Source organism: Oncorhynchus mykiss, chromosome 7 (genome assembly GCF_013265735.2).
Source record: "Oncorhynchus mykiss isolate Arlee chromosome 7, USDA_OmykA_1.1, whole genome shotgun sequence".
In the NCBI taxonomy this organism is placed as follows: domain Eukaryota; kingdom Metazoa; phylum Chordata; class Actinopteri; order Salmoniformes; family Salmonidae; genus Oncorhynchus; species Oncorhynchus mykiss.
In genome coordinates, this window is record NC_048571.1 from 6,262,562 (window position 1) to 6,288,327 (window position 25,766).

The 25,766-nt window shown below is 46.8% G+C and overlaps 3 protein-coding genes across 10 annotated transcripts; 1 reads left to right on the forward strand and 2 right to left on the reverse strand.

Annotated features, from left to right (window-relative positions):
- Nucleotides 1–2,216: 2,216 nt before the first annotated feature.
- LOC118965373 (ermin-like) lies at nt 2,217–3,382 on the reverse strand. Its single transcript, XM_036984470.1, has 2 exons — nt 3,188–3,382; nt 2,217–2,597 (listed from the first exon to the last, which is right to left on the reverse strand). The coding sequence occupies exon 2, from the start codon at nt 2,575–2,577 to the stop codon at nt 2,290–2,292; it is 288 nt and encodes a 95-aa protein (XP_036840365.1). The 5' UTR covers nt 2,578–2,597; nt 3,188–3,382; the 3' UTR covers nt 2,217–2,289.
- Nucleotides 3,383–4,691: 1,309 nt separating this feature from the next.
- LOC110497020 (periodic tryptophan protein 2 homolog) lies at nt 4,692–13,686 on the forward strand. Its single transcript, XM_036982221.1, has 18 exons — nt 4,692–4,855; nt 4,946–5,058; nt 5,215–5,409; nt 5,510–5,653; nt 5,814–5,949; nt 6,319–6,542; nt 6,749–6,892; nt 7,097–7,167; nt 7,261–7,397; nt 7,700–7,848; nt 8,441–8,739; nt 8,986–9,166; nt 9,305–9,452; nt 9,904–10,078; nt 11,525–11,743; nt 11,943–12,093; nt 12,262–12,336; nt 12,838–13,686. The coding sequence occupies exons 1-18, from the start codon at nt 4,838–4,840 to the stop codon at nt 12,995–12,997; spliced, it is 2,739 nt and encodes a 912-aa protein (XP_036838116.1). The 5' UTR covers nt 4,692–4,837; the 3' UTR covers nt 12,998–13,686.
- Nucleotides 13,684–25,698, reverse strand: LOC110495540 (glycerol kinase). Of its 8 annotated transcripts, XM_036982223.1 has the most exons (21): nt 25,435–25,675; nt 24,316–24,389; nt 24,097–24,203; nt 23,936–24,013; nt 23,745–23,824; nt 23,425–23,562; nt 22,747–22,856; nt 22,569–22,635; nt 22,308–22,325; nt 20,077–20,112; nt 19,895–19,962; nt 19,737–19,779; nt 19,515–19,595; nt 19,304–19,382; nt 18,993–19,089; nt 18,686–18,891; nt 18,420–18,563; nt 16,498–16,512; nt 16,268–16,354; nt 15,750–15,836; nt 13,684–15,274 (listed from the first exon to the last, which is right to left on the reverse strand). In XM_036982223.1, the coding sequence occupies exons 1-21, from the start codon at nt 25,525–25,527 to the stop codon at nt 15,264–15,266; spliced, it is 1,719 nt and encodes a 572-aa protein (XP_036838118.1). In that variant the 5' UTR covers nt 25,528–25,675; the 3' UTR covers nt 13,684–15,263. The 8 variants fall into 8 exon arrangements, with proteins under 8 accessions (XP_036838118.1, XP_036838123.1, XP_036838122.1 ...); XM_036982228.1 differs by lacking the exon at nt 15,750–15,836; XM_036982222.1 differs by lacking the exon at nt 13,684–15,274 and having other exon boundaries at nt 15,292–15,836.
- Nucleotides 25,699–25,766: the final 68 nt, after the last annotated feature.

The following is a 25,766-nucleotide window of genomic DNA, read 5'->3' on the forward strand; positions in this document are numbered from 1 at the left end:
TTGGTTTCTGTAGATATGTATGTGAACACAGGCAGTAAGGGCACAATGAAATACAGTCTATAAATATTAATGAAGGCTTAAATGTCACATTACAAACTGCCGTAATCTGTGACATTAGCTACATTTAGATCACTTTCACACACAAATCACTTTCATCTACTCCTCCACATTGTAGTTTGAATTTGAAATTCAATCAACCACTATTTACAATGCCAACGGCACTATTATGGCCGCAGGAAGATGTTTTGTGGTGGGGGGGCTTTTAGTAGCAGGCTAGGAGAATTTACTCAGCAGGTTAGGAGAATTAACGAAGCAGATTAGGAGAATTTACTCAGCAAGTTAGGAGAACTACCGTAGCAGGCTAGGAGAACTTACTCAGTATAACGTAGCAGGTTAGGAGAACTAACGTAGCAGGTTAAGATAACTTACTCAGCAAGTTAGGAGAATTAACGTAGCAGGCTAGGAGAACTTACTCAGTATAACGTAGCAGGTTAAGAGAACTTACTCAGCAAGTTAGGAGAATTAACGTAGCAGGTTAGGAGAATTAACGTAGCAGATTAGGAGAATTTACTCAGCAAGTTAGGAGAATTAACGTAGCAGGTTAAGAGAATTAACGTAGCAGGTTAGGAGAACTTACACAGCAACTTAGGAGAATTAACGTAGCAGGTTAAGAGACTTAACATAGTAGGTTAGGATAATTAACATAGCAGGTTAGGAGAACTTACTCAGCAACTTAGGAGAATTAACGTAGCAGGTGGCACTGCAGCCTAGCCTCAACTATGCTGCTGTCTGACAATACTGCATTGCAAAATGGGCTCATCTTTTTCTCTCTCTCTCTCTCTCTCTCTCTCTCTCTCTCTCTCTCTCTCTCTCACTCTTTTTCTCTCTCTCTCTCTCTCTCTCTCTCTCTGTCTCTCTCTCTGTCTCTATGTCTCTCTGTCTCCCTGTCTCTCTCTCTGTCTCACACACAGATATTGACCAGGGAGACCATGTGTGAAGAAACACACACACACACACACACACACACACACACACACACACACACACACACACAGACACAGACACAGACACAGACACAGCCTGCTGTTTAGTCCTCAGTTAATCTAGATCTCAAGCGCCACCTTGTGTCCGTAAATGTAAAAGTACACTGAGTGCTCTTTCCATGACAGACTGACCAGGTGAATCCAGGTGAAAGATGATCCCTTATTGACGTCACTTGTTAAATCCACTTCAATCAGTGTAGATGAAGGTGAGGAGACTGGTTAAATAAGGATTTTTAAGCCTTGAGACAATTGAGACACGGATTGTGTGTGTGTGTGCCATTCAGAGTGTGAATGGGCAAGAACGGGGTATGGTAGTAGGTGCCAGGCGCACCGGTTTGTATCAAGAACTGCAACGCTTCTGGGTTTTTCACACTCAACAGTTTCCCGTGAGTATGAAGAATGGTCCACCAGCCAACTTGACACAACTGTGGGAAGCACTGGAGTCAACATGGACCAGCATCTTTTCCACACCTTGTTGAGTCCATGCCCTGACGAATTGAGGCCGTTCTGCAACGCAATATCAGGAAGGTGTTCTTAATGTTTTGTACACTCAGTGTATGTGTAAAGTCTATTTTTCTAAATGTAGACCTTCTTGTCTCAAGGTCTGTTCTATGTGTGCAGAGTGAATCTACAAGTCACAGAATAATTATCATCCAAGTCAATTCTGCAGTTAGCTCACTGTTAGTCCAAATCTCTGTTGTTGGTCTGACTGTTCAGGATGGTCTTATGGAATACACTGGAATGTGGAAGAAAAGGATCACATTCAGTTTGAAGTTGTTTTGTGTGTGGCAAGACATGTTTCGCTGTGGTATTCGTCACGGGATCTCTGAAACAACATTTTAAGAACAATCTACAAAAGAAACACACTTGAACACCAGTTTACAGCAAATACTGTAGATCACGTGTCAAACTCATTCCACAGAGGACGGAGTGTCTGCGTGTTTTCACTCTTCCCTTGTACATGACTGATGAATTAAGGTCACTATTTAGTGAGGAACGCCCCTCACCTGGTTGTCTAGGTCTTATGAAAGGAAAAACCAAAAACCAGCAGACACTGGACCCTCCATGGAATGAGTTTGACACCCCTGCTGTAGATTATTTAATTTAACATACAGAACAGAAGATTTACATTCTCTGAACTGTATAAAAAGCATTTCTTGCAATTATTGGACATTTTAATATACAAAGATTTATTATGACACAATGTCAGGGCAAAAAGTTCCTAAACGCGCACGTGACATCAGGGTTATGTGTTTACCATGGACTCAAACTCATCAATCCTCTGTTTGGTGTTCCCTTTCCGTATCTTCCTGTAGGAGACGGTGCTGTACTTTGAAGCATTTTTAGTGCCAGGCTTCTCGTCAGGGGACTGCCGCCCACCTCCATTTGACCCCTCTTCCTCCTCCTCACACTCTTCCTCAGGTTCCTCATGGTTCTCTCTTGGCTTGGTGAATGTGTTAGGACCTGCCCCTTTTACAGGTTGACCAGTGGACACCCCAGTCTCCAGCTTTGTCTCCTGTGGAGTCCTCTCCATTGAAGATGTCACTTCCTGTTCTAGTTATGCAGAAACAGGTGCTAGTGAGCAGAGACAAAACATTTCCATTGTTTATCAATAGTTGTTGTTCTGCCAACAATCCTCCATAATTATAGCTCTCTTGATGAGACACAAAGGCTTTTTGTCCAATAAAAAATAGGCTTGTTGATACACTGCTGCCCACTTTGGACAATCAATGTTTGGTAACATGGCATTGCATGAGAAGAGCAACTCTGTGGAACTTTAATTGTTATTCTAATTAATCACAAACTTCCAGCTAGGCCTGATGCCCTAATTTGTGTTGCACTACAGTTGTTGGTGTGCAATGAGCCTGCAGAAAATACGCTGCTTCATATACATCTCGACTGCACTCACACACCACAACACATAGATCCTAGAGCATGTGATAATAAATTACTATAGACACAACTAGACATAAATAAGATAGGTGCATGTATGTGTCCAAGTGCATCAAAATATCTCCTTATTGTGAGTTTATCTGAGTACATCTTCTCCATAATTCAATAATGTCAAGATACAAAAATCATACCACATCCCTGACTAACTGTTCTCATCAACCATATTGAAATACCTTGTAGGAGCTTCCCACCTTGCTCTATGTGAAGATCTGTCTCTGGGTCACACTGTGTGCTTGGTCCAGGCTTTGGTTCTAGATGAGAAGTTTGTCTCTGTTGCTCTGGAGGTCTCTGGGGGGACCAGAGCAGCTCTAACTGTAACAGCTCTGTCCCAGTCCTAGGGGGCAGCGTCTGTGACTGGGGCTCTGTTAGGGGCTCTTCTGCATCACAGGCTGTCCCGCTGCTAACACTCTGCCCTCTCTCTCTCTCTCTCTCTCTCTCTCTCTCTGTTCACCATTGTCCAGTGATGGGACTAAAACATCCCGCTGTGATTTTTGGCTATAGTTCCTGCTGTCCCTCTCTCTTGTACCATGGAATTGCTGGCAGCAGCCATGGTGTCCCCATTACAAGGGTCATCATTGATTGTCTCTGTGACCACCACACTAATTCCCACTTTAGAGAACAGCGACCTATGTGGTTGTGATGATGATGATGATGTTCCCTGTACCACCTCACCATCCTTTACTGTGTTAGCTGCACTCATGTCTTCCTCACTATCATCAGAGCTATAATCTGTTTCTTCTTCATCATCCTCGTCATCATCTCCCTCAAGCTCGGGGTCTATGGTGGGCTCTGATGACAAGATATCCCCAATACGATCAATGATCTGCATGACATGAGAGAACACTTCCAGCTCCGTTCCTTCCGGGAAAATATTCCACCAGAATGCCATCCTTCCTTTGAAAACTGTTCTTCTCAGACAGTTCTGTAGCCCCCCCCCACCCTCTCTCTCCATCTCTCTTTGACTCTCTCTCTCTCCGTCTCGTTCTCTGTCTCACTCTCTCTCTCTCTCTCCGTCTCTGTCTGTCTCTCTCTCTGTCTCGTTCTCTGTCTCACTCTCTCTCTCTCTCCGTCTCTGTCTGTCTCTCTCTCTCCGCCTCCCTCTGTCCCTCTGTCCTACTCTCTCTCTCTCTCCGTCTCTGTCTGTCTCTCTCTCTCTCCGTCTCTCTCTCTGTCTCTCTCTGTCCCGTCCCCCCGTCCCCCCTCTGTCTGTTGTCTGATATTTGGGGACTATCTATTGTGAATGAATTATTGGGACAGACAGGATTGGTGTATGCAGCAGACTGCATTCAGTTCTGGTGCACAATTACATCTTATGATCAATGATCCAGTACAATCCTGTAGGTAAATAATGTGCACTTTGTCTGCAGGGAGCTGATTGTTTACTGTTTCTTCCTAATATGTTAATCTGTCAAGAGTAAACACCATCTAACCTACTTTGTAATTGGATTAACATTCTTTACAAGTTTATCGTCTGCACAATGTAAAGCTACAAAGCTTTGCTTATGACTCAGGGTTATGGGGTTCCCACGGATATATATGGCAATATAGGAGGCTATTTAAATTGTGTAACATACCAGTTTATTAAAGTCACCTTGAGGAGTTTTGTATGGTCTCAAAACAATATTTGTAACTTTTCACTTTCACGTGCATTTATACCCTCCTCGACGCTAGAGGGCTCTGTAGATTTCCCTAACAACTCGTAAATTGCCCTTTTTACACACGGAAATGACTACTGTCAACATGCCGACACATGTGTGGCATGCTTGAAATAAATGAATGTACTCTTGCTGTGATGTTTATGATAATTTAAATAATAACAAATATAGAGAACAACTACCAACATGAAGTTTGCTTACAGGGTAAATGATACCATTTAGTAGTCTGTATCTGCTTGCTAGCTTTAGTGGTTAGTTAGTTAGTTAGCTAATCTTTCTAATTTCTGCCTCCAGTTTTCCAATTTGTTGGGAGCTGTGTATCGTCGTGGGAATCTGAGTTTCTCCAAGGATGGCAACTCTGTGATAAGTCCGGTGGGAAACCGCATCTCCGTCTTTGATCTAAAAAAGTAAGATGGCATCTGATTATAGGATTCCTTGTATCTGCTAACTAGCTCCATGTTATAGCTAGCTAGATTCCTTTACAAGACTGTGTTGATTAAAATACGTTTTTAACTTATTGCATTTGGAGAACAGACTAACTGATCACGTTCTCTTTCTAACAGCAACAAGTCAGAGACACTGCCAGTGTCCACTGCCAAGAACATCACCTGTGTCGGCCTCTCCCCCGATGGGAACCTGGCTATACTGGTGGATGAAGATGGAGCAGCGTTGCTGATCAGCCTGATCACAAGGGCTGTTCTCCATCACTTCCACTTCCACAAACCTGTGGCCAGTATCCGCTTCTCTCCTGATGGCAGGTTAGTCCCTCACACATCATGACACACGCTGCATTGCTACATCATTACATCAGCTGATGTAGCCTAATGTCTGTTGGTGTGACTCTCTCCTGGTCCTCAGGAAGTTTGTGGTAACCAAGGAGAATGTAGCGTTGATGTACCACGCTCCCGGGAGGAACCGGGAGTTCAATGCCTTTGTCTTGGACAAGAGCTACTACGGACCCTACGATGAGACCACCTGCATCGACTGGACCGACGACTCCAAGTAAGTCACTGGCCCACCTAGAGCAGGTTTCATGTCACCTGGCAATGGAAAACCAGCTAACACTGCTTACCCCGACCACTGGAGTTTAGCATCCCCAGTACACAGTTTTGTCTTGTGACCCTTCATTATATAATGGTAGTACTCTGTTTCCCCCACGCAGGTGCTTTGTGGTGGGCAGCAAAGACATGTCTACCTGGGTGTTTGGAGCCGAGCGCTGGTCCAACCTCATCTACTACTCTCTGGGGGGACACAAGGACATCATGGTGGGCTGCTTCTTCGAGAAGGACAGTTTAGATGTGAGTGTTCTCTCTCGGGTTTCCCCCTCAGCCCTTCTCTGTGTCCAACATGTTCTGGGTTTCTCTATGTGCCCTGTGTGTGTTTGCAGATTGGAACCTGCGTGTGCTTGTGCATCATTTACCGTGTGTGAGTTAAAGGGATGCTTCAGGATGTTGTCAACGAGGCCCTTTGTCTACTTCCCCAGAGTCTGACAAACTGGTGGATACCATGTTTATGTCTCTGTGTCCAGTATGAAGGACGTTAGAGGTAGCACAATGACTTGAAGTGTATGGGTATCTGCTATCATGCCAAAACCCCAAAGTATCCCTTTAAGTGTGTGTGTGTGTACATGTTTCCATAGTGACCTGCTGAATATGTGTGTGTTCCAGTTGTACACAGTGAGCCAGGATGGGACGCTGTGTGTGTGGGAGAGTGATACGGAGCTGGACGGGCTGGTTCTGAGAAAGACCAGGCTACCAGCAGAGAGAGGAGAGGAGGAGGAGAGAGGAGAAGGAGAGGAGAATGAGCCCAGAGGAGAGGTGATCAGAGGGAAAGGAGAAAGACCCAAGGAGAAGGAGGGAACCAAGAACGTCAGATACAAACAGAGGAGCAAGTATGTCATCTCACAAACATGTTGAAGTATCTGTGGTACAGCAGCAGACTGCCAACGGCTTGTCTGGCCAGGAGTCTAACCAACTCTTACCAAGCCATTTACAAATAAACATTGATGATACTTACATTTGTTTTGGGCCGACTGAGTGTTACCGATGTGAGGTTGGTTTCTGATTGGACGCTGCCTGTTGTGTTGGTCTCCATCAGACACTTCTTTAACAAGGAGGGTGACTTCAACAACCTGACGGCTGCAGCGTTCCACAAGCCCACACACATCCTGGTGACTGGGTTCGCCTCGGGGATCTTCCATCTCCACGAACTGCCCGAGTTCAACCTCATCCACTCCCTAAGGTCAGGGGTCATACACACAGACACACGCACACACACTAACTCCTTGACTGTTGAACCACTCAATGACCAGTTTCATTCAGGCCCCAAGTCTGCAGTTCTTGCTCGTGGGTGTCATTCATCATAAGTTGTTAAGACAATTAGGTTTTGTTGTATTATTGACTAGTAGCAATAACTGAGCCTGTATGTTTTCATGTGTTCTCTCAGTATCTCAGACCAGAGGATCGCCACAGTGTCAATGAACAGCTCTGGCGACTGGATAGGCTTTGGCTGCTCAGGTATGGTCTCATGGTGTCTCAATTAACATACCCAACTAGCACATCCCAAATATCATCAATTACCCGTGTGACATGTGACCGTGTGTTGTCCAGGTCTGGGCCAGCTGCTGGTGTGGGAGTGGCAGAGTGAATCCTACGTGTTCAAACAGCAGGGACACTTCAACAACATGGCCGCCCTGGCTTACTCCCCCGACGGACAGTACATCGCTACAGGAGGGGATGATGGGAAAGTGAGTTCTTATACGTTTTTCTCCATGGCGTGTTAGCTGCTGTATCTCCGTTGTTCTGTTGTGCCAAACCACGTTGGCTGAATGATACGACATTTTTGGAATACCAAGGTCATGAAAATAGTGACCCTGGCCGTGACCCCACTCCCTGCGGGAGCTTTAGGGGGAGTTGAGATATGCAAGAAACACAATTTAATTATACAACAAGTATAAGCACCCCCAAATGATTCTATGGTTAGGTAACAGCAGGATTTTCCTGTGTTTTCAAACAGGCATGTGAATGCTGATGGTTTTCTGTGTTTCAGGTGAAAGTGTGGAACATGACCAGCGGCTTGTGCTTCGTCACGTTCACAGAACACACCAGCTCTGTCACTAATGTCACCTTCACCTCCAGAGGCTTTGTCATCGTCAGCGCCTCCCTGGATGGAACGGTCCGAGCCTTCGACCTGCACAGGTAAGAGAAGACACCTGGTGAAGGTCGCTTCACACCACGCCTACACACCACACCTACACGCCACACCACGCCTACACACCACACCACACCTACACACCACGCCTACACACCACACCTACACACCACGCCACACCTACACACCTACACACCACGCCTACACACCATGCCTACACACCACGCCTACCACACTACGCCTACACACCACGCCTACACACCACACCTACACACCACGCCTCCACACCACGCCTACACACAACGCCTACACACCACACCTACACACCACGCCTACACACCACGCATACACACCACGCCTACACACCACACCTACACACCACTCCTACACACCACGCCTACACACCACACCTACACACCACGCCTACACACCACACCACAAACCTGTTTAAGACAGACATGCACAATACTCAATTAAAACGACAACAAACTAGCAATGCAACATTATATAAACCTTCCAGGAAACATGTTTTCCCTTTCAATCACATCCACTAGGAAGGTTTCATAGAGACACAGGCTCTATGGTTAATGAGTGGTTCATACTGATAGTTGATTGTCTGGAACTCCTGTATCTACACAGGTACCGTAACTTCCGTACGTTCACGTCTCCGCGGCCGGCCCAGTTCTCGTCTCTGGCGGTGGACCCGAGCGGGGACCTGGTGAGCGCTGGGGCCCAGGACTCCTTCGAGGTCTTCATCTGGTCCATGCAAACTGGACGCCTGCTAGAGGTCCTGGGGGGCCACGAGGGCCCGGTGAGCTGTCTGTGTTTCAGCCCGGTGCAGTCCATCCTGGCCAGTGCATCATGGGACAAGACAGTCCGCCTCTGGGACATGATGGACAGCTGGCAGACCAAAGAGACGCTCCGTCTCACCTCTGATGGTAAGCCCCGCCTCAGTCTCCCCTCAGTCCCTTCCACAGCTCTCTGACTGACAGTCATGTTAATGGGATAGTTTCCTGCTAAATTAGCATTTCTTCCTAATTTTCCTAATCCAGAGTTGTTAGTTGTTTCCAGACAGACACTTAGTCGTAGTGTGGCTGAGTGTAGAGACGATTTGGGATTCAGCGGAAGTAATGGTAGTAGGGGAAACACTGAATGAATGTCTCTGTGTCCGATTGGTTGTGCAGGCCTGGCGGTGTCGTACCGGCCGGATGGTCAGGAGCTGGCCGTGGCCACGCTGGACGGAGAGATCTCCTTCTGGAGCCCCCAGTCAGCCAATCAGACAGGCTCGATCAGCGGACGCCACGACCTGAAGATGGGACGCAAGGAGACCGAGAAGATCACCTCCAAACAGTCTGCCAAGGGCAAGTGAGTGGAATAACCTGTGTGTTTCTGCCAGGGTCCTGGTTATTGGACCAACAATTCATTTCCCTGGCAGCCTCTTAGCAATTACCTCATAGTTTCCCTTCGGGCATTAAGTGTGGCCACCCGTACTGTGTATTCCAGGTCCTTCACATCGCTGTGCTACTCTGCAGACGGGGAGTCCATCCTGGCTGGAGGCCAGTCCAAGTTTGTCTGCATCTACAACATCAGAGAACAGATCCTCATGAAGAAGTTTGAGATCTCCTGCAACCTGTCCCTGGACGCCATGGAGGTACGATACTGACCACAGGTTGACCTGTACATCTACAGAGCATATATACAGTACACCTACAGAGCATATATACAGTACACCTACAGAGCATATATACAGTACACCTACAGAGCATATATACAGTACACCTACAGAGCATATATACAGTACACCTACAGAGCATATATATACAGTACACCTACAGAGCATATATACAGTACACCTACAGAGCATATATACAGTACACCTACAGAGCATATATACAGTACACCTACAGAGCATATATACAGTACACCTACAGAGCATATATACAGTACACCTACAGAGCATATATACAGTACACCTACAGAGCATATATACAGTACACCTACAGAGCATATACACAGTACACTGTGCTAATAGAATGGCGGCTAGCGGTCTTCTAGTCAGATGTTGCGTGAGATTGATCTCGTCTGTTTTCTATCTCCTTCAGGAGTTCTTGGACCGGAGGAAAATGACAGAGTTTGGGAGTCTGGCGCTGGTGGATGAGGGGGTGGGCGATGGGGACGGGGTAGAGCTCAGTCTGCCAGGGGTTAGGAAAGGAGACATGAGCTCTCGCCATTTCAAGCCTGAAATCAGAGTGAGCTCTCTCCGCTTCTCTCCTACTGGTTAGTATCAGGATTACAAGTGTCTCATCTGAGCTGGTTCTGCTGAAGAGTCCACCTGGTGCATCGTTCTGTACCACGGATATCCAATGTCAACGCTTCTCTTTCCCCTCCACCTCTCTTCTCTTTCCCCTCCACCTCTCTTCTCTTTCCCCTCCACCTCTCTTCTCTTTCCCCTCCATCTCTCTTCTCTTTCCCCTCCACCTCTCTTCTCTTTCCCCTCCACCTCTCTTCTCTTTCCCCTCCACCTCTCTTCTCTTTCCCCTCCACCTCTCTCCTCTTCTCTTTCCCCTCCACCTCTCTCCTCTTCTCTTTCCCCTCCACCTCTCTCCTCTTCTCTTTCCCCTCCACCTCTCTTCTCTTCTCTTTCCCCTCCACCTCTCTCCTCTTCTCTTTCCCCTCCACCTCTCTTCTCTTCTCTTTCCCCTCCACCTCTCTTCTCTTTCCCCTCCACCTCTCTTCTCTTTCCCCTCCACCTCTCTCCTCCCCCTCCACCTCTCTCCTCTTCTCTTTCCCCTCCACCTCTCTTCTCTTCTCTTTCCCCTCCACCTCTCTTCTCTTCTCTTTCCCCTCCACCTCTCTTCTCTTCTCTTTCCCCTCCACCTCTCTTCTCTTCTCTTTCCCCTCCACCTCTCTTCTCTTCTCCCTCCACCTCTCTTCTCTTCTCCCTCCACCTCTCTTCTCTTCTCCCTCCACCTCTCTTCTCTTTCCCCTCCACCTCTCTTCTCTTTCCCCTCCACCTCTCTCCTCTTCTCTTTCCCCTCCACCTCTCTCTTCTCTTTCCCCTCCACCTCTCTCTTCTCTCTTCTCCCTCCACCTCTCTTCTCCCTACACCTCTCTTTCTCCTCCACCTCTCTTCTCTCTTCTCCCTACACCTCTCTTTCTCCTCCCTCTCTTCTCTCTTCTCCCTCCACCTCTCTCTTTCTCCTCCACCTCTCTCTTCTCTTCTCCCTCCACCTCTCTCTTTCCCCTCCACCTCTCTCTTCTCTTTCCCCTCCACCTCTCTCTTCTCTTTCCCCTCCACCTCTCTCTTCTCTCTCCACCTCTCTCTTTCCCCTCCACCTCTCTCCTCTCTTCTCCCTCCACCTCTCTCTTCTCCCTCCACCTCTCTTTCCCCTCCACCTCTCTTCTCCCTCCACCTCTCTCTTTCCCCTCCACCTCTCTTCTCTCTTCTCCCTCCACCTCTCTCTTCTCCCTCCACCTCTCTCTTCTCCCTCCACCTCTCTCTTTCCCCTCCACCTCTCTTCTCTCTTTCCCCTCCACCTCTCTTCTTCTCTTTCCCCTCCACCTCTCTTCTTCTCTTTCCCCTCCACCTCTCTCTTCTTCTCTTTCCCCTCCACCTCTCTCTTCTCCCTCCACCTCTCTTCTCCCTCCACCTCTCTCTTCTCCCTCCACCTCTCTCTTCTCCCTCCACCTCTCTCTTTCCCCTCCACCTCTCTCTTCTCTCAGGTCGTAGCTGGGCTGCTACCTCCACGGAGGGTCTGCTAACCTACTCTCTGGACGGGGCGCTGGTATTTGACCCCTATGACCTTGACCTGGACGTGACCCCCGCCAGCGTCCGCCGACAGCTGCGCCAGGCCAAGTGGGCAGCAGCCATCGTGCTGGCGTTCCGTCTCAACGAGACCGCCCTCACACAAGAAGTCCTGGAGGCCGTGCCACACCACCAGAGTGAGTGCTCATGGGCATTTAATTGAATAATGTCATGTGACTTTAATTTCTGGTAAAAAGTGCTGCGATCTGTACTTGTTTGTAAAAATGAGAGGTTGGGTATTGGAGGATGTAAGTTAGTTTTTTGTAACCACAGACGAGTAGATTATCATGGAAGTAGTCACACGCCATCAGCATGTCCTGTGTGTGTGTGTTTTAGTCACCGTGGTGTGCGGCTCCCTGCCTGACGTCTATGTAGAGAAACTGTTAGGTTTCATAGCATCAGCCCTGGAGCGATGTGGTCACCTGCAGTTCTACCTGAGCTGGTCCCAGTCTCTCCTCACGCAGCATGGACAGAAACTCAAAACCAGGTGGGTACTGCTGGCCACAAACACACCATAGAAATAAGCCTGTTATCTTCCGTATCAAAAACAGTTGACCATTTACTGAGAGGAGACAGGCCATCTTGTAGAGTCATTTAAAGGATTGTGAAGCCACAGCAGAGGGCAGACTGATAAACACTGGTTTGTGGTGATCAGGTCAGGAGCTGTTCTCCCCACCATTCAGTCACTGCAGAAGAGTATTCAGAAACACTTTGAGGATCTCTCAAAACTGTAAGTCCAAATATATTACACCTCTCTCTTATTTTAACTTTTTCTTTTCTCACAAAGTTATGTTTTGTCTCGGTACAGATCTGTGTGTGTGTGTGTGTCCTGTATCAGTGGGGAATGTGGTCGTGTTCATTTGTCTCTGTGTCCTGTAACAGTGTGGAATGTGGTCGTGTTCATTTGTCTCTGTGTCCTGTAACAGTGTGGAATGTGGTCGTGTTCATTTGTCTCTGTGTCCTGTATCAGTGGGGAATGTGGTCGTGTTCGTTTGTCTGTGTCCTGTAACAGTGTGGAATGTGGTCGTGTTCATTTGTCTCTGTGTCCTGTAACAGTGTGGAATGTGGTCGTGTTCATTTGTCTCTGTGTCCTGTAACAGTGTGGAATGTGGTCGTGTTCATTTGTCTCTGTGTCCTGTAACAGTGTGGAATGTGGTCGTGTTCATTTGTCTCTGTGTCCTGTAACAGTGTGGAATGTGGTCGTGTTCATTTGTCTCTGTGTCCTGTGCAGTTGTGACTGGAACATGTACACCATCCGCTACGCAGTCGCCCTGTCCAAGCAGAAGGGTGTGAAGAGGACAGCGGGGGACGCTCTCTGTGACAAGGACGAGAGTGAGGACTCTGAGGTGATGAGCGAGGACTCTCTGGAGGAGACAGACATGCTCGTGTAGGATGCAGCCACAACCTCTTGAGTGGTGGACTTCCCATCATCCACTCTGACCTGAATAACCATTGAGTGGTGTGAAGCAGACCCACTGCAGTTCTTCTACATCTAACCACTGATAAAGGAAAGGAGACAAGGAGAGGAAGCCACTCAAGAGTACGGTGATGCAGCTTCAACAAGGTTCTGTTCCAATATCCACACTAGCATACCACTGCTACATTCCAATGAAGCAATGTATTGGGCAAGCATTTTAAGTACTGTAGTATGCTAGGATGAACATCGGAATGTAGCCAAGAGACACTGACCTCATCACACAGGGCCTCTCCCAGTGCCTTCTGGGAAATCAAGATGGCCACCAATAGGCCAAAGGAGAAGGACTGTGGCAGACCACAAAGGATTAAACTGTGCTAGTGAAAATCTGTTTATTTACAACAAAGTAGATGTAAACATGTTTTTGTTGTAGTAAACCGCTTGAAAAATTACTGATGAATAGTTGTGTTAAGTTACCTGGATCACCACCAGCGCCTGAAAGTGATGGGGAAAATGTATACAGTTAAAACCTCTTAAGGACCGCAATATTATTTTGGATACCAAGTATCAGTTCTATATTTGTCATCTTATAGAATGGCTGAGTGACAAGCTGAGTTGCTAGTGATACTAAAATAAACCATTTTATTTCCTTTTTATTCAAAATCATCAGCTGTATTAAAGTTGAAAGTAATTTTCCTAACCCTGATATGCAGGTCTGTACAGGCTGACATTTGGACAACTGGTTGTTCATCTCATAAACACCACATGATAAATATACATGTCCACAGTACAGGGGTCAGCTAGATGCATTAATCATACCCGGTGACAATAGAAACCAAAGAAATCAATTGTCCCTCGAGTGGCTTGAAAGTTCCTTTAAGAACACTACTGGTCTCCATTTGACTTTAAATATGAAGACTCAAATCAGTCAGACTAGGCAGAAGCAAGAATTGTGCTGCCTTGCTGGAGTCAATCCGTATTGAGTCATCGTATACCGTGAACAGTCTCCAAACATCGCCTTTAAATCTCAACCAGCTGTAATGCAGATCTTCCAAGATATGGATTGAATCCAGCCTTTAAAGTCTGGTGTCTTCCAACCTGAAACCTTTATCTATTTTACTTACTGTGTTTAAAATGCTTACTCTGGACAAGGCATCCATTGGCCAAATTTACAGTAGTATTCAGTTGCCATAGAGACATTTCTTTTTGGTACATTAAATCATATACAATGGGTCCCTTACTCAGGCTGCGTCCCAGTCAAAGGTTATACTCTACATAGAGAACAGTACCATATGGGACAAACTCTCACTTAGAAGTGAAGTTGCCCCAGATCTAGGATCAGCTTACCCCAGTCCTCCCTAAGAGGGGAACACTAACCACCTCCAAATCAGTGCATAAGGGCAACTATATCCTTAACCAGTCTGTCTATATACATGGCAACTTGAAAGTAACCACAAAGACTAGTCCTTTACAATAACCCTGCATTACCATTTCTTAGGGCCACGAGATTCAAGTTCTGCTCTCCAGGCAGTGGGTTCAACCAAACAGGGTTAGAAAAGGTTCATCTCTCAGACCATTTACATACTAAACAAACCCAGGACAAAATCTAACGTGCTCCAGAAACCCACATTGCAGTTCATTGCAAGGCCCTTACCAACATCAGGCTACCTTTCCAAGATAACATTGGGAGAACTCATTCAGAACCCAAGATAACATTGGGAGAATTCGTTCAAGCACAACAGTGAAGGGAGGAATGTGTGACAGTGACAGCAGGGCAATGTTACAATTGACAGATTGTGTTTTTGGATTAGATGAGGAAGAGTTGTGTTCCGTGAACAGCACTACATTAGTGAATATCCTTTGACGAACTGATCGTTGACCAAAAACAAGGAACCAAAAATGACATGGATAGATATTGCATACACAACCCATCCCATATTCACCACCCCCCATTCACGCAGTCACACAAGAAGAGCAATGTCCATTAGGATGTAGAGCAACATCATTCCTAAACACCAGATTTATTCATACTGGGTCCATTCCACACTACAGTTCCCATCAGCTACTGGGCTCCAGGCCAACAGTTGGGTTCCCAGGTAACGGTTGGATTGGAACGTTTGTGTTTTGGCCATTCAACCAAAGGTACGGGGAGGGAGTGGTCCGGGAAAACTGAAGAAGAGCAGGGTGTGTCCTTTCCTGGACCCGCCCCTTCTGATCCACTGCAATGCATCACGGGCCACAGTCTACCTGTGCCCTAGGTAAAAACAAACACAAAGAGTTTAATAAAACCAGGCCACATAGGAGGGGATGTTTTTCTATAAATGCCAGGGATTGAAACTACAGGGTAATGTCATGCAATTGATGCAAGCTGGTAGTATCACTAAGTCTTGGAAGGAAGAGCTAGCAGGTGCTATGGTGTTACTGCAGGAGAAACGATAAGGTAAAGCATGTGATTGTTGCAGTAGAAGCAGGTTGGGAGAGCTAACTAGTCAGTCTAACTTTGTTAGGACAAGAGTTAGAGTTAGAACAAAGGATACAGATTAACCACAAACACACCACTTTATCCCTCAGATCAACTAAAAGCTAGTCTATATGATAGAGTACACACCACACACACACACACCTGTTCAGTCAGATTCATCCTTGCTCATACAAAGTACATGTTTCACACACACACACACACCTCTCTCATGCACTGTTAGCACATCCAAACTAAAGCGGACACTGACCTGCGATGTATTTTGCTCCAATTAACATTAACATGCTACCCAGAATGTAAAAGCCCAGTGGGACACTACTGAAGATACTAGTTTCACCTGGACGATGTCCAAACCCAGGTCCAATTCAAGCCAGACAGGAGAGAGAGAGAGAGAAACAGCGGGACACAGAATTACCACCTCTAGGTACAGCTTAACCAGCCTGTTCCAAGATCCCTTTATTTCTACTGTCTTGCCAACTCCTACGGTTATTGGCGTGATGATGACCATAAGAGTTGGCAAGACAGCACAAACAGGCCTGGGACCAGGCTACAGCTCAACAACATCGCCACTCTAGATTACAATGTCTTGGACTTTTTCAGTTTAGAAGTCGACTGTGTTTTTAGGAATTGGAACAGCCACCCAGTCTGTCACTGTATTCATTAGGGGCGCCACTGTTCAGTCTTACTGACCCTGGTTGTTATACACGGTGCTATTATGGAGCAGCCTACATTAAACCCGTCAGTATTGAAGTGGAGAACAGTCCCTACCATTTCCATTAGAGATGGGTTCAGTGGTTTCCCAGTTCATGGCTCTCTGTACGGCCTTCTTCCAGCGAGCATATCGAAACTCACTCTCTACAGAGCACAGAGGGGGAGAACACGAGAGAGGGGGAGAACACGAGAGAGCAAGACAGAAATAAATACATCATCCCATTTATTCACATGGGCACAACAGCAAACATTTTGCAGTTTGCTGGGTTCATGTATATTGTCCTTACCATAGGCTCCCTGACCTCCAGGGTTCATAGAGAGACAGAGACAGACAGATATATTTACCCATGTCTGTGTTCAAACGAATAGGAACGGCAAGCAATGAGATACGGTAACAGTGGTGTCCCTTACCTCCAGAATGGAGACAAATACTTTTGACCTACAGTACCAGTCATTCCAGGGTTTTACTTTAAACCATTTTCTACAGTGTAGAATAGTGAAGACATCAAAACTATGAAATAACACATCATGTAGTTACCAAAACAAACTAAAATATATATTTTTTATATTTGAGATTCTTCAAAGAAGCCACACTTTGCATTCTCTCAACCAGCTTCATGAGGTAGTCACCTGGAATGCATTTCAATTAACAGGTGTGCCTTGTTAAAAGTACATTTGGGGATTGTTTTCCTCCTTAATGCGTTTGAGCAAATCAGTTGTGTTGTGACAAGGTAGATGTGGTATACAGAAGATAGACCTATTTGGTAAAAGATCAAGTCCATATTATGGCAAGAACAGCTCAAATATGAGAAACAGTCCATCACAGGGCTCCCGAGTGGCTCAGTGGTCTAAGGCACTGCATCTCAGTGCTTGAGGTGTCACTACAGACCCTGGTTCGATTCCAGGCTCTATCACAACCGGCCGTGATTGGGAGTACCATAGGGTGGTGCACAATTGGCCCAGCATCGTCCGGGTTTGGCCGAGCTAGGCAGTCATTGTAAATAAGAATTTGTTCTTAACTGACTTGCCTAGTCAAATAAATATTATTTAAATCATTACTTTATGGCATGAAGGTCAGTCAATCCGGAACATTTAAAACTTTGAAAATTTCTTCAAGTGCTGTCACAAAAACCCATCAAGCGCTATGATGAAACTGGCTCTCATGAGGACCGCCACAGGAAAGAAAGACCCAGAGTTACCTCTGCTGCAGAGGATAAGTTCATTGGAGTTAACTACACCTCAGATTGCAGCCCAAATAAATGCTTCAGAGTTCAAGTAACAGACATCTCAACATCAACAGTTCAGAGGAGACAGGCCTTCATGATCAAATTGCTGCGAAGAAGCCACTACTAAAGGACACCACTAAGAAGAAGAGACTTGCTTGGGCCAAGAAACACAAGCAATGGACATTAGACTGGTGGAAATCTGTGCTTTGGTCTGATGAGTCCAAATGTGAGATTTTTGGTTCAAACTGCCGTGTCTTTGTGAGACGCAAAATAGGTGAACGGATGATCTCCACGTGTGTTGTTCCCACCGTGAAGCATGGAGCAGGAGGTGTGATGGTGCTTTGCTGCTGACACAGTGATTTATTTAGAATTCAAGGCACACAACCAGCATGGCTACCACAGCATTCTGCACCGATACGCCATCCCATCTGGTTTGCGCTTAGTGGGACTATCATTTGTTTTTCAACAGGACAATGACCCAACACACCTCCAGGTTGTGTAAGGGCTAGAAGGAGAGTGATGAGTGCTGCATTAGATGACTTGGCCTCCATAATCACCCGACCTCAACCTAATTGAGATGGTTTGGACGAGTGATGAGTTGGACTGCAGAGTGAAGGAAAAGCAGCCAACAAGTGCTCAGCATATGCGGGATCTCCTTCAAGTTGAAAAAGCATTCCAGGTGAAGCTGGTTGATAAAAAAGCCAAGAGTGTGCAAAGCTGTCATCAAGGCAAAGGGTGGCTACTTTGAAGAATATAAAATATATTTTGATTTGTTTAACACTTTTTTGGTTACTACATGATTCCATATGTGTTATTTCATAGTTTGTCTTCACTATCATTTTAAAATGTAGAAAATAGTAAAAATAAAGACCCTTAAATGAGTAGGTGTGTCCAAACGTTTGACTGTTACTGTAGGTCTGTGTTCAAACAAATAGGAACTGCTAGTATTGAAATAAGGTAACAGTGCGTTACATGTCCCTTACCTTCAGGGTTGATTTGTGGCTCAAACTTCTCAGAGGTGACCTCACTGAGGTCCTCAGGACGCAGGCTCCAGACACTGACCCCCTCTGCTGCCCCAGCAGCCATGGCTGCCCCCAGGGCAGTGGTCTCAGGCATGGAGGGCTTCACTACAAACACATTCTTCCTTATCATTGTGGATATTAACATAAACATAGTTTGTGTGAAAGAGAGAGAGTGAGCGAAAGACAGACTTATAGAGACAAAGAAACAGAGAGAGAGAGTCTCTTACCAACGGGGATGCAGAGTATATCAGCTTGCAGCTGCATCAGTAGTCTGTTGGAGGTCATGCCCCCATCCACCTGGAGCTGGGTCAGAGGGATGCCACTGTCCTGGTTCATCGCATCCAGGATCTCTCGAGTCTGGAAACAGACAGCTTCCAATGCAGCGAAGGCCAGGTGACTCTTGTTAGTGAACTGAGTCAGACCACAGATTATCCTGTGTATGAGAGCGAGATATTTTACACTTCTTGATTTAACGGTCCTTCTTTACCAAATGTAAGGGAAAGAGAATGGGCTCATTTAAAGACACGTACTCACCCTCGTGCACTGGGCTCCCAGTAGGGAGCGTACAGACCAGAGAACGCCGGGACAAAGTAACAACCATACGACGTGCCCACTGAAGCCGCCAGTTTCTCTGAGGATGAAGGAAACAAGGAGGAGAGGTATGGAGACGGGAGGTATGAAGACGGGAGGTATGGAGACGGGAGGTATGGAGACGGGAGGTATGGAGACGGGAGGTATGGAGACGGGAGGTATGGAGACGGGAGGTATGGAGACGGGAGAGAGTTATGTCATGAGGTGTTCTGGAACACACCCCTCTATTAGTGTTGTGAAGGACTTCCCCTTACCCAGCTCTGTGGAAGTCTGAATGATCCCCAGGTTGTCCTTCAGCCAGCGAACCACAGCCCCCGCTATGGCCACTGAGCCCTGGCAACGACCAATCATAGACCAGTAGGGGAATTAAGGACCAATCAGAAAATAGAACTGACAACAGACCGATCAGGTCAGATATGACTGCATAATAGTGCAGTACAAGTTTAATCTATGATCCATGCCTACCTCTAGCGCGTAGCAGGCAGGTTTGTCTCGACCTAGTTTGTAGGCCACCGTGGTTAGTAGGCCATGGTCCGACATGACAGGCTGCAAGAGATAGCAGTTAAACAGATATGTTAAAACAGACCTTTCAAGAGACAGGCAAATGCCTGTCTAGGCTGAGTGATGTCACAGATGAATGTTCCACATCTTAACATTTTTTTAAAAGATGATTTGGAAGAAAATCACCTTGGCTCCAGTGTTTCTGAGTAGAAAGCAGCCAGTTCCATATCTGAAAGATAATCATACCTGGTCACTAACGTTTGTCACAGAAAAATATCTTACAGTACATCCCAAATACATGGTTATATCACCAGCTATGAAAACCTTATGGAGAGAAGTCTTACGTGTTTTTGGCCTGCCCTTCCTGAAAGCACATCTGTCCAACAAGAGCAGCCGATTGGTCCCCAAGACACTGTAAACAAAGACCGTTCATATTGGTGGGAACAGGTGCCAATTACTCCTCATAACATCAGGAAATGTAATAAGAGACCTTGAACAGAGTAAAACAGGATGTTTCCAAACCTACCCCTGAGATGGGTATGCCACTAAGAGAGCCCGATTTCTGTCAAAGAAACAAAAACGTGTTAGAAAAATGAACCAGCTTCACAGCGTAGAATTCTGGCCTACTGTGTTACCACAAGACCCAGCAAAGAAAGACTCTTCCCTGTATGAAACGCCATGTCAGTTTGATGTTTCAAGCTGCTGTAGAAGTGTTGCTTGTGTACGGACAGACTGTAGATGTGTTGCTTGTGTACAGACAGACTGTAGAAGTGTTTTACTCTACAGTACGGTGCTACAGCCAACAGAAGTTCTCGATGCAGCCAATCAAAGAGCATGAAGGAGACAGACGAATGCGGTTGTCTTGGAGACAAATGGTTTAAGGCACACAAGTCAAATATCGTCACTCCCATTGAACTCACTATAACCCTCAAATCACCAAAAGGGGCTAGGGATCGAAATGGAACGGAGATGACCGAAATGGGACTGAGTGGAAGAGTGAAGAGATTTACAGAACAGCTTGTAGAAAGAAACATGTCAACAGGATGAGGAGCAGCCAGACAGGAAGTAGACAGCAGCCCACTGAACACCTGGGCAAGGTGTGGGGCATTGCAGTAAGGTGTAGGGCGGCATCATCCACAGTAGCGGAGCGGCATGCCACGACAGGAGCAGGAAGCACACACCCATCCAGTACATTTCCAATCTGATCCAGAACGGTTTGGTGGATGTCTGTGTCTGTTTCAGTCGGACCTGACTACTCAAGATGTGTTCTACAAATACACTACAAAAGCATGTGGACACCTGCTCAAAACCATTGGTATTGATATGGAGTTGGTCCCCCCCTTTGCTGCTATAACAGCCTCCACTCTTCTGGGCAGGCGTCGGGGGCTTGCTTCCATTCAGCCACAAGAACATTATTGAGGTCGGACACTGATGTTGGACGATTAGGCCTGGCTCGCAGTCGGCGTTCCAATTCATCCCAAAGGTGTTTGATGATGGGGTTTAAGTCTGGTCTCTGTGCAGGCCAGTCATGTTCTCCAACACCGATCTCGACAAACCATTTCTGTATGGACCTCGCTTTGTGCACGGGGGGCAATGTCATGCTGAAACAGGAAAGGGCCTTCATCAAACTGTTGCCACGAAATTGGAAGTACAGAATAGTCTAGAATATCATTGTATGCTGTAGCGTTAAGATTTCCCTTTACTGGAACTAGGGGGCATAGCGCGACCCATGAAAAACAGTCCCAGACCATTATTCCTCCTCCACCAAACTTTACAGTTGGTACTATGCATTGGGGCAGGTAGCATTCTCCTGGCATCTGCCAAACCCAGATTCATCCGTCGGATTGCCAGATGGTGAAGCGTGATTCACGCGTTTCCACTGCTCCAGAGTCCAATGGTGGCGAGCTTTACACCACTCCAGCAGACGCTTGGTATTGTGCATGGTGATCTCAGGCTTATGTGAGGCTGCTAGGCCATGGAAACCCATTTCATGAAGCTCCCAACAAACAGTTATTGTGCTGACGTTGCTTCCAGAGGCAGTTTGGATCTCAGTAGTGATTGTTGCAACCGAGGACAGCCGATTTTTCCGCGCTACAGCACTCGAAGGTCCCATTCTGTGAGCTTGTGTGGTCTACCATTTCGCGGCCGAGCCATTATTGCTCCGAGATAGTTCCTCTTCACAATAACAGCACTTACAGTTGACCAGGGCAGCTCTAGCAGGGCAGAAATTTGACAAACTGACTTGTTGGAAAGGTGGCATCCTATGACAGTGCCATGTTGAAGGTCACTGAGCTCTTCAGTAAGGCCCTTCTACTGCCAATGTTTGTCTATGGAGATTGCATGGCTGTGTGCTCGATTTTATACACCTGTCAGCAACGGATGTGGCTGAAATAGCCGATTCCACCAATTTGAAGGGGTGTCCACATACTCTTGTGTGTGTAATATATATATATATATTATGTGTGTACCATGAAAATCTGTTTCACCCAAACTTTTAAAATGCTTTACATCCTATACAATAAAGGGGGGGGGGGGATCCCTATAAGTACATTTAGGGTGAGGCGTAACTCCCTAAAAATAAATATATTTGTCTCAAAGCCTTAAAGTCTTGCTCAACACATCTAACCGTCTTCTCAATGGCTTGGAAATGCACCTTTGGATGGTTCAGTCACTGACACAGAAGCAAGATGACTGGGGATCACGTTCTGACAGAGCATTAACAGTGATGAGGACATCGATGAAGACCCCAATACTCACCAGGCTAGAACATATTTTCTATAGACAACAGGGACACACACAAAAGAATGCTTGTGACAACACCTCAAGCAAGTACAGACTATGAAAAACAGACTACATGCCCTACGAATGTGATTCATAAATGCTTATGATTGGATAGAAGTACAGCTAAGCACAGGTTGTTACATAATAATCATAAGCATGTTGAATAGACAGAGCAACGCTTCATAATTCACCTTCTCCCAACCCACAGACATTCACACAAAGACAATGGGGACTTACCATTAAGCCGTAGATTTCTGAGGAACTCCTCACTTTTGGGAGAATCTCCATTGGAATATCAAAATACCTGAAAGAACGTGTCAAAAACAGGAACAAGTGTAAATACACAGAAGATATGGTCTGTCTCACTGAATGGACATGTATGAGGGGGTACACTATGTACTGGATGTTCACCTACTTGCAAAGCTCTGGGTCCCAGTCCAGGGTGTGGATGTTAAACAGCATGGTCCTGCTGGCGTTGGTCACGTCTGTGCAGTGGACTCCCCCACTCTTCCCCCCTGTCAGACACTGTGGGGGGGCAAACACAGACACCTGTCAGACACTGTGGGGGGGCAAACAGACACCTGTCAGACACTGTGGGGGGGCAAACACAGACACCTGTCAGACACTGGGAGGGGGCAAACACAGACACCTGTCAGACACTGTGGGGGGGGCAAACACAGACACCTGTCAGACACTGTGGGGGGGGACGGAACACAGACACCTGTCAGACACTGGGAGGGGGCAAACACAGACACCTGTCAGACACTGTGGGGGGGGGGGGGGGCAAACAGACACCTGTCAGACACTGTGGGGGGGGGGGGCAAACACAGACACCTGTCAGACACTGTGGGGGGGGGGGCAAACACAGACACCTGTCAGACACTGTGGGGGGGGGGGGGGAAACACAGACACCTGTCAGACACCTGTCAGACACTGTGGGGGGGGGACAGACATTACTGGACACATGTAAGATCTAGTCAGAAACAGAGGACAACTTGTCTTGGAGTAGACAAGGCCATGGTGGGCCTTTCCTATCCTTACCACTCACACACAGACATCATAAACCCCATCTAAAGAGGTGTGTCCCTCCTACCCAGATGAGCCAGGAGTCGACGGTGCCGAACATGGCTCTGTGTGTCAGGACTGCCTCAGCGACCTCGTCCACATTATCCATCAGCCAGCGAAGCTTCACAGCACTGAAGTACGTACTGATTGGGAGACCAGTCTTGTGCTGAGCAGAGAGGGGGGACAATTATAACACATACCTCAGAGGTAGAACTGAGCTTATTCTTTTGTTTTACTTCAGATAGTTGGAATAGTTGGATTGTTTCTAGGACATTTGCCTTTGACGTCCAGATAAACTAGGCCTGATAAAACATGACTGTCTGCAGTCGGTGTTCCCCGGCGTCTCACCTTCAAATGGTTCTTGTTTCTCCCAGGTGTCTTGTTGATCAGACGCTCCACGGTCGACTGGGTCCGCAGGTCCAGCCACACTGCACACAACCAGCACAACCTGGGTCTTTAAAATCCTTCCAGGCCTTAGATGATGGCTTTATAGGTCATGAGGAAAGAGATGTGAACACAGGCACATATTCATATCTCACCGATAGCATTGTAGAGGGGCTCGCCTGTCTCTTTGTCCCAAACCAACGTGGTCTCTCTCTGATTGGTCACTCCAATGGCTAGAAAGGTTCACGTTTGGTGAGTGAAAGTGACAGTCTGTAATATGAGGAAACATTTGCGTGTGTGTGTGTGTGTGTTTTACCTTTGATGTTGGAGATGTCAATATTGAGCTGGGTGAGTTTCTCACAGGTTCTCTCCATACACTCGTACACAGACTGCAGAATCTCTTTGGGATCCTCTTCCACCCACCTAAACAGAGGGTTAAAGGTCAGAGGTTAATAGACCTCAGAGGTTACAGGTCATCCAGTTTGAATGGAACTAATAGGGGATTTGTAGAGGCAACACGGCTGCATGTACCGACCCTTCCTTGGGGAAACTCTGGTTGATCTCAACCTGGTGGTGACTGAGGAGCTCGGCTGTTTTAGCATTGAACACCTGGGGATGAGAAGAGAGAACAGGAGTGAACATCTGGACCAAAGCATCTCTGCTACCTAAACCGCAGAGTGGAACTGAAAAACAACTCATGACAACAGATGAAAACAGGAGAGACGGACAACAACAGGAGAGACGGACGACAACAGGAGAGACGGACGACAACAGGAGAGACAGCACACAGAGTTATGATGTATCAGTTGTGGGAGAGGAGAGAAGAGGGGACAGTGTTAAGGGAGACGGGACAGACAGCTCCATGCCCCATCACAGTAGTATCCTCAACAGCAGACACCTCTCCAGGAAATGTGACAACAATAACACGGATAGCTCTTTAACAAATCAAAAAGTGTCCTTGTTAGTCATTAGCTTTCACACACACCCACCCCTCCTTTCCTGCCTGCCCTTCAGAGGGCTAGTGAAACATTGAGATTTTAGGGGTGACCCGTCAACCTGTCCATTCTGGTCCAAACTGGCTTCCGTAGGACACAACAGCTGGTTTCAATGTGGGGTAAGAAGATGCCATAGGGGAATAGCAGCAGGGGGAGGACTGGGACAGAGTGAAGGAGAGAGTCCCTCCAAGCCTACTGTTACACAAACTTCAGGCACTGGAGGATGTGCTGGTCTGCACAATGAATGAATTACAGACTCAGCATTTCTATAGCGGCTACACATTAGAACAGGATAGTCCTATCAACAAAGGGCTGGCGTGTGTGTGTGTGTTCAGGATGTCGCCGAAATGACATCCAAGAGGAAGACAGTAATTTAGTCAGTTAGCTAGGAAAATTGAGTGAACTGTCCCTTAGTTAGTCCCACTACAGTCCTGCGTGTCCATGCATGAATGAACGATTACTAAACAACACATCTGCAGGAAGCACAAACATTCCGTCGATAGGACTAGAATAGAATGTGTACGGCTATATAGGTTACATTAAAAAGCTAATCGGAGAGTTATAACGAAATCAACCGGGTGTCTAACTAGGTTATTTAAAGGACATTCACCGTTAGGCAAGAAGAACCATTCAATGCGACTGCGGGGGTTGTAACTCACCAGGAACCGCGTCGAGCTCGTACCCTGGTCAATGGCAGCAACGAGTGGCCCCAGCATTACCCTGCTCGAAGACGCAGCCATTCTACTGTTCATGTGCCCTGTGTCCTTGCGGTGGTCGGGGCTAGCACTGGACTGTAGCTGGTTTTCTTTTGCCGCTGCCTGTACCTAGCTGCTGACACTTCGACCGCTTAAACTCACAGAGACGCATGCGTGAGACTGCTTCTGATGACGCAGCAGCACCAAACATTGCTATCAGGGATCCTTGGGACGTCCCTACCCTTTTACCTAACCATAACGCTTACCTACAGTAACCATTTTAAATATCAACGTCA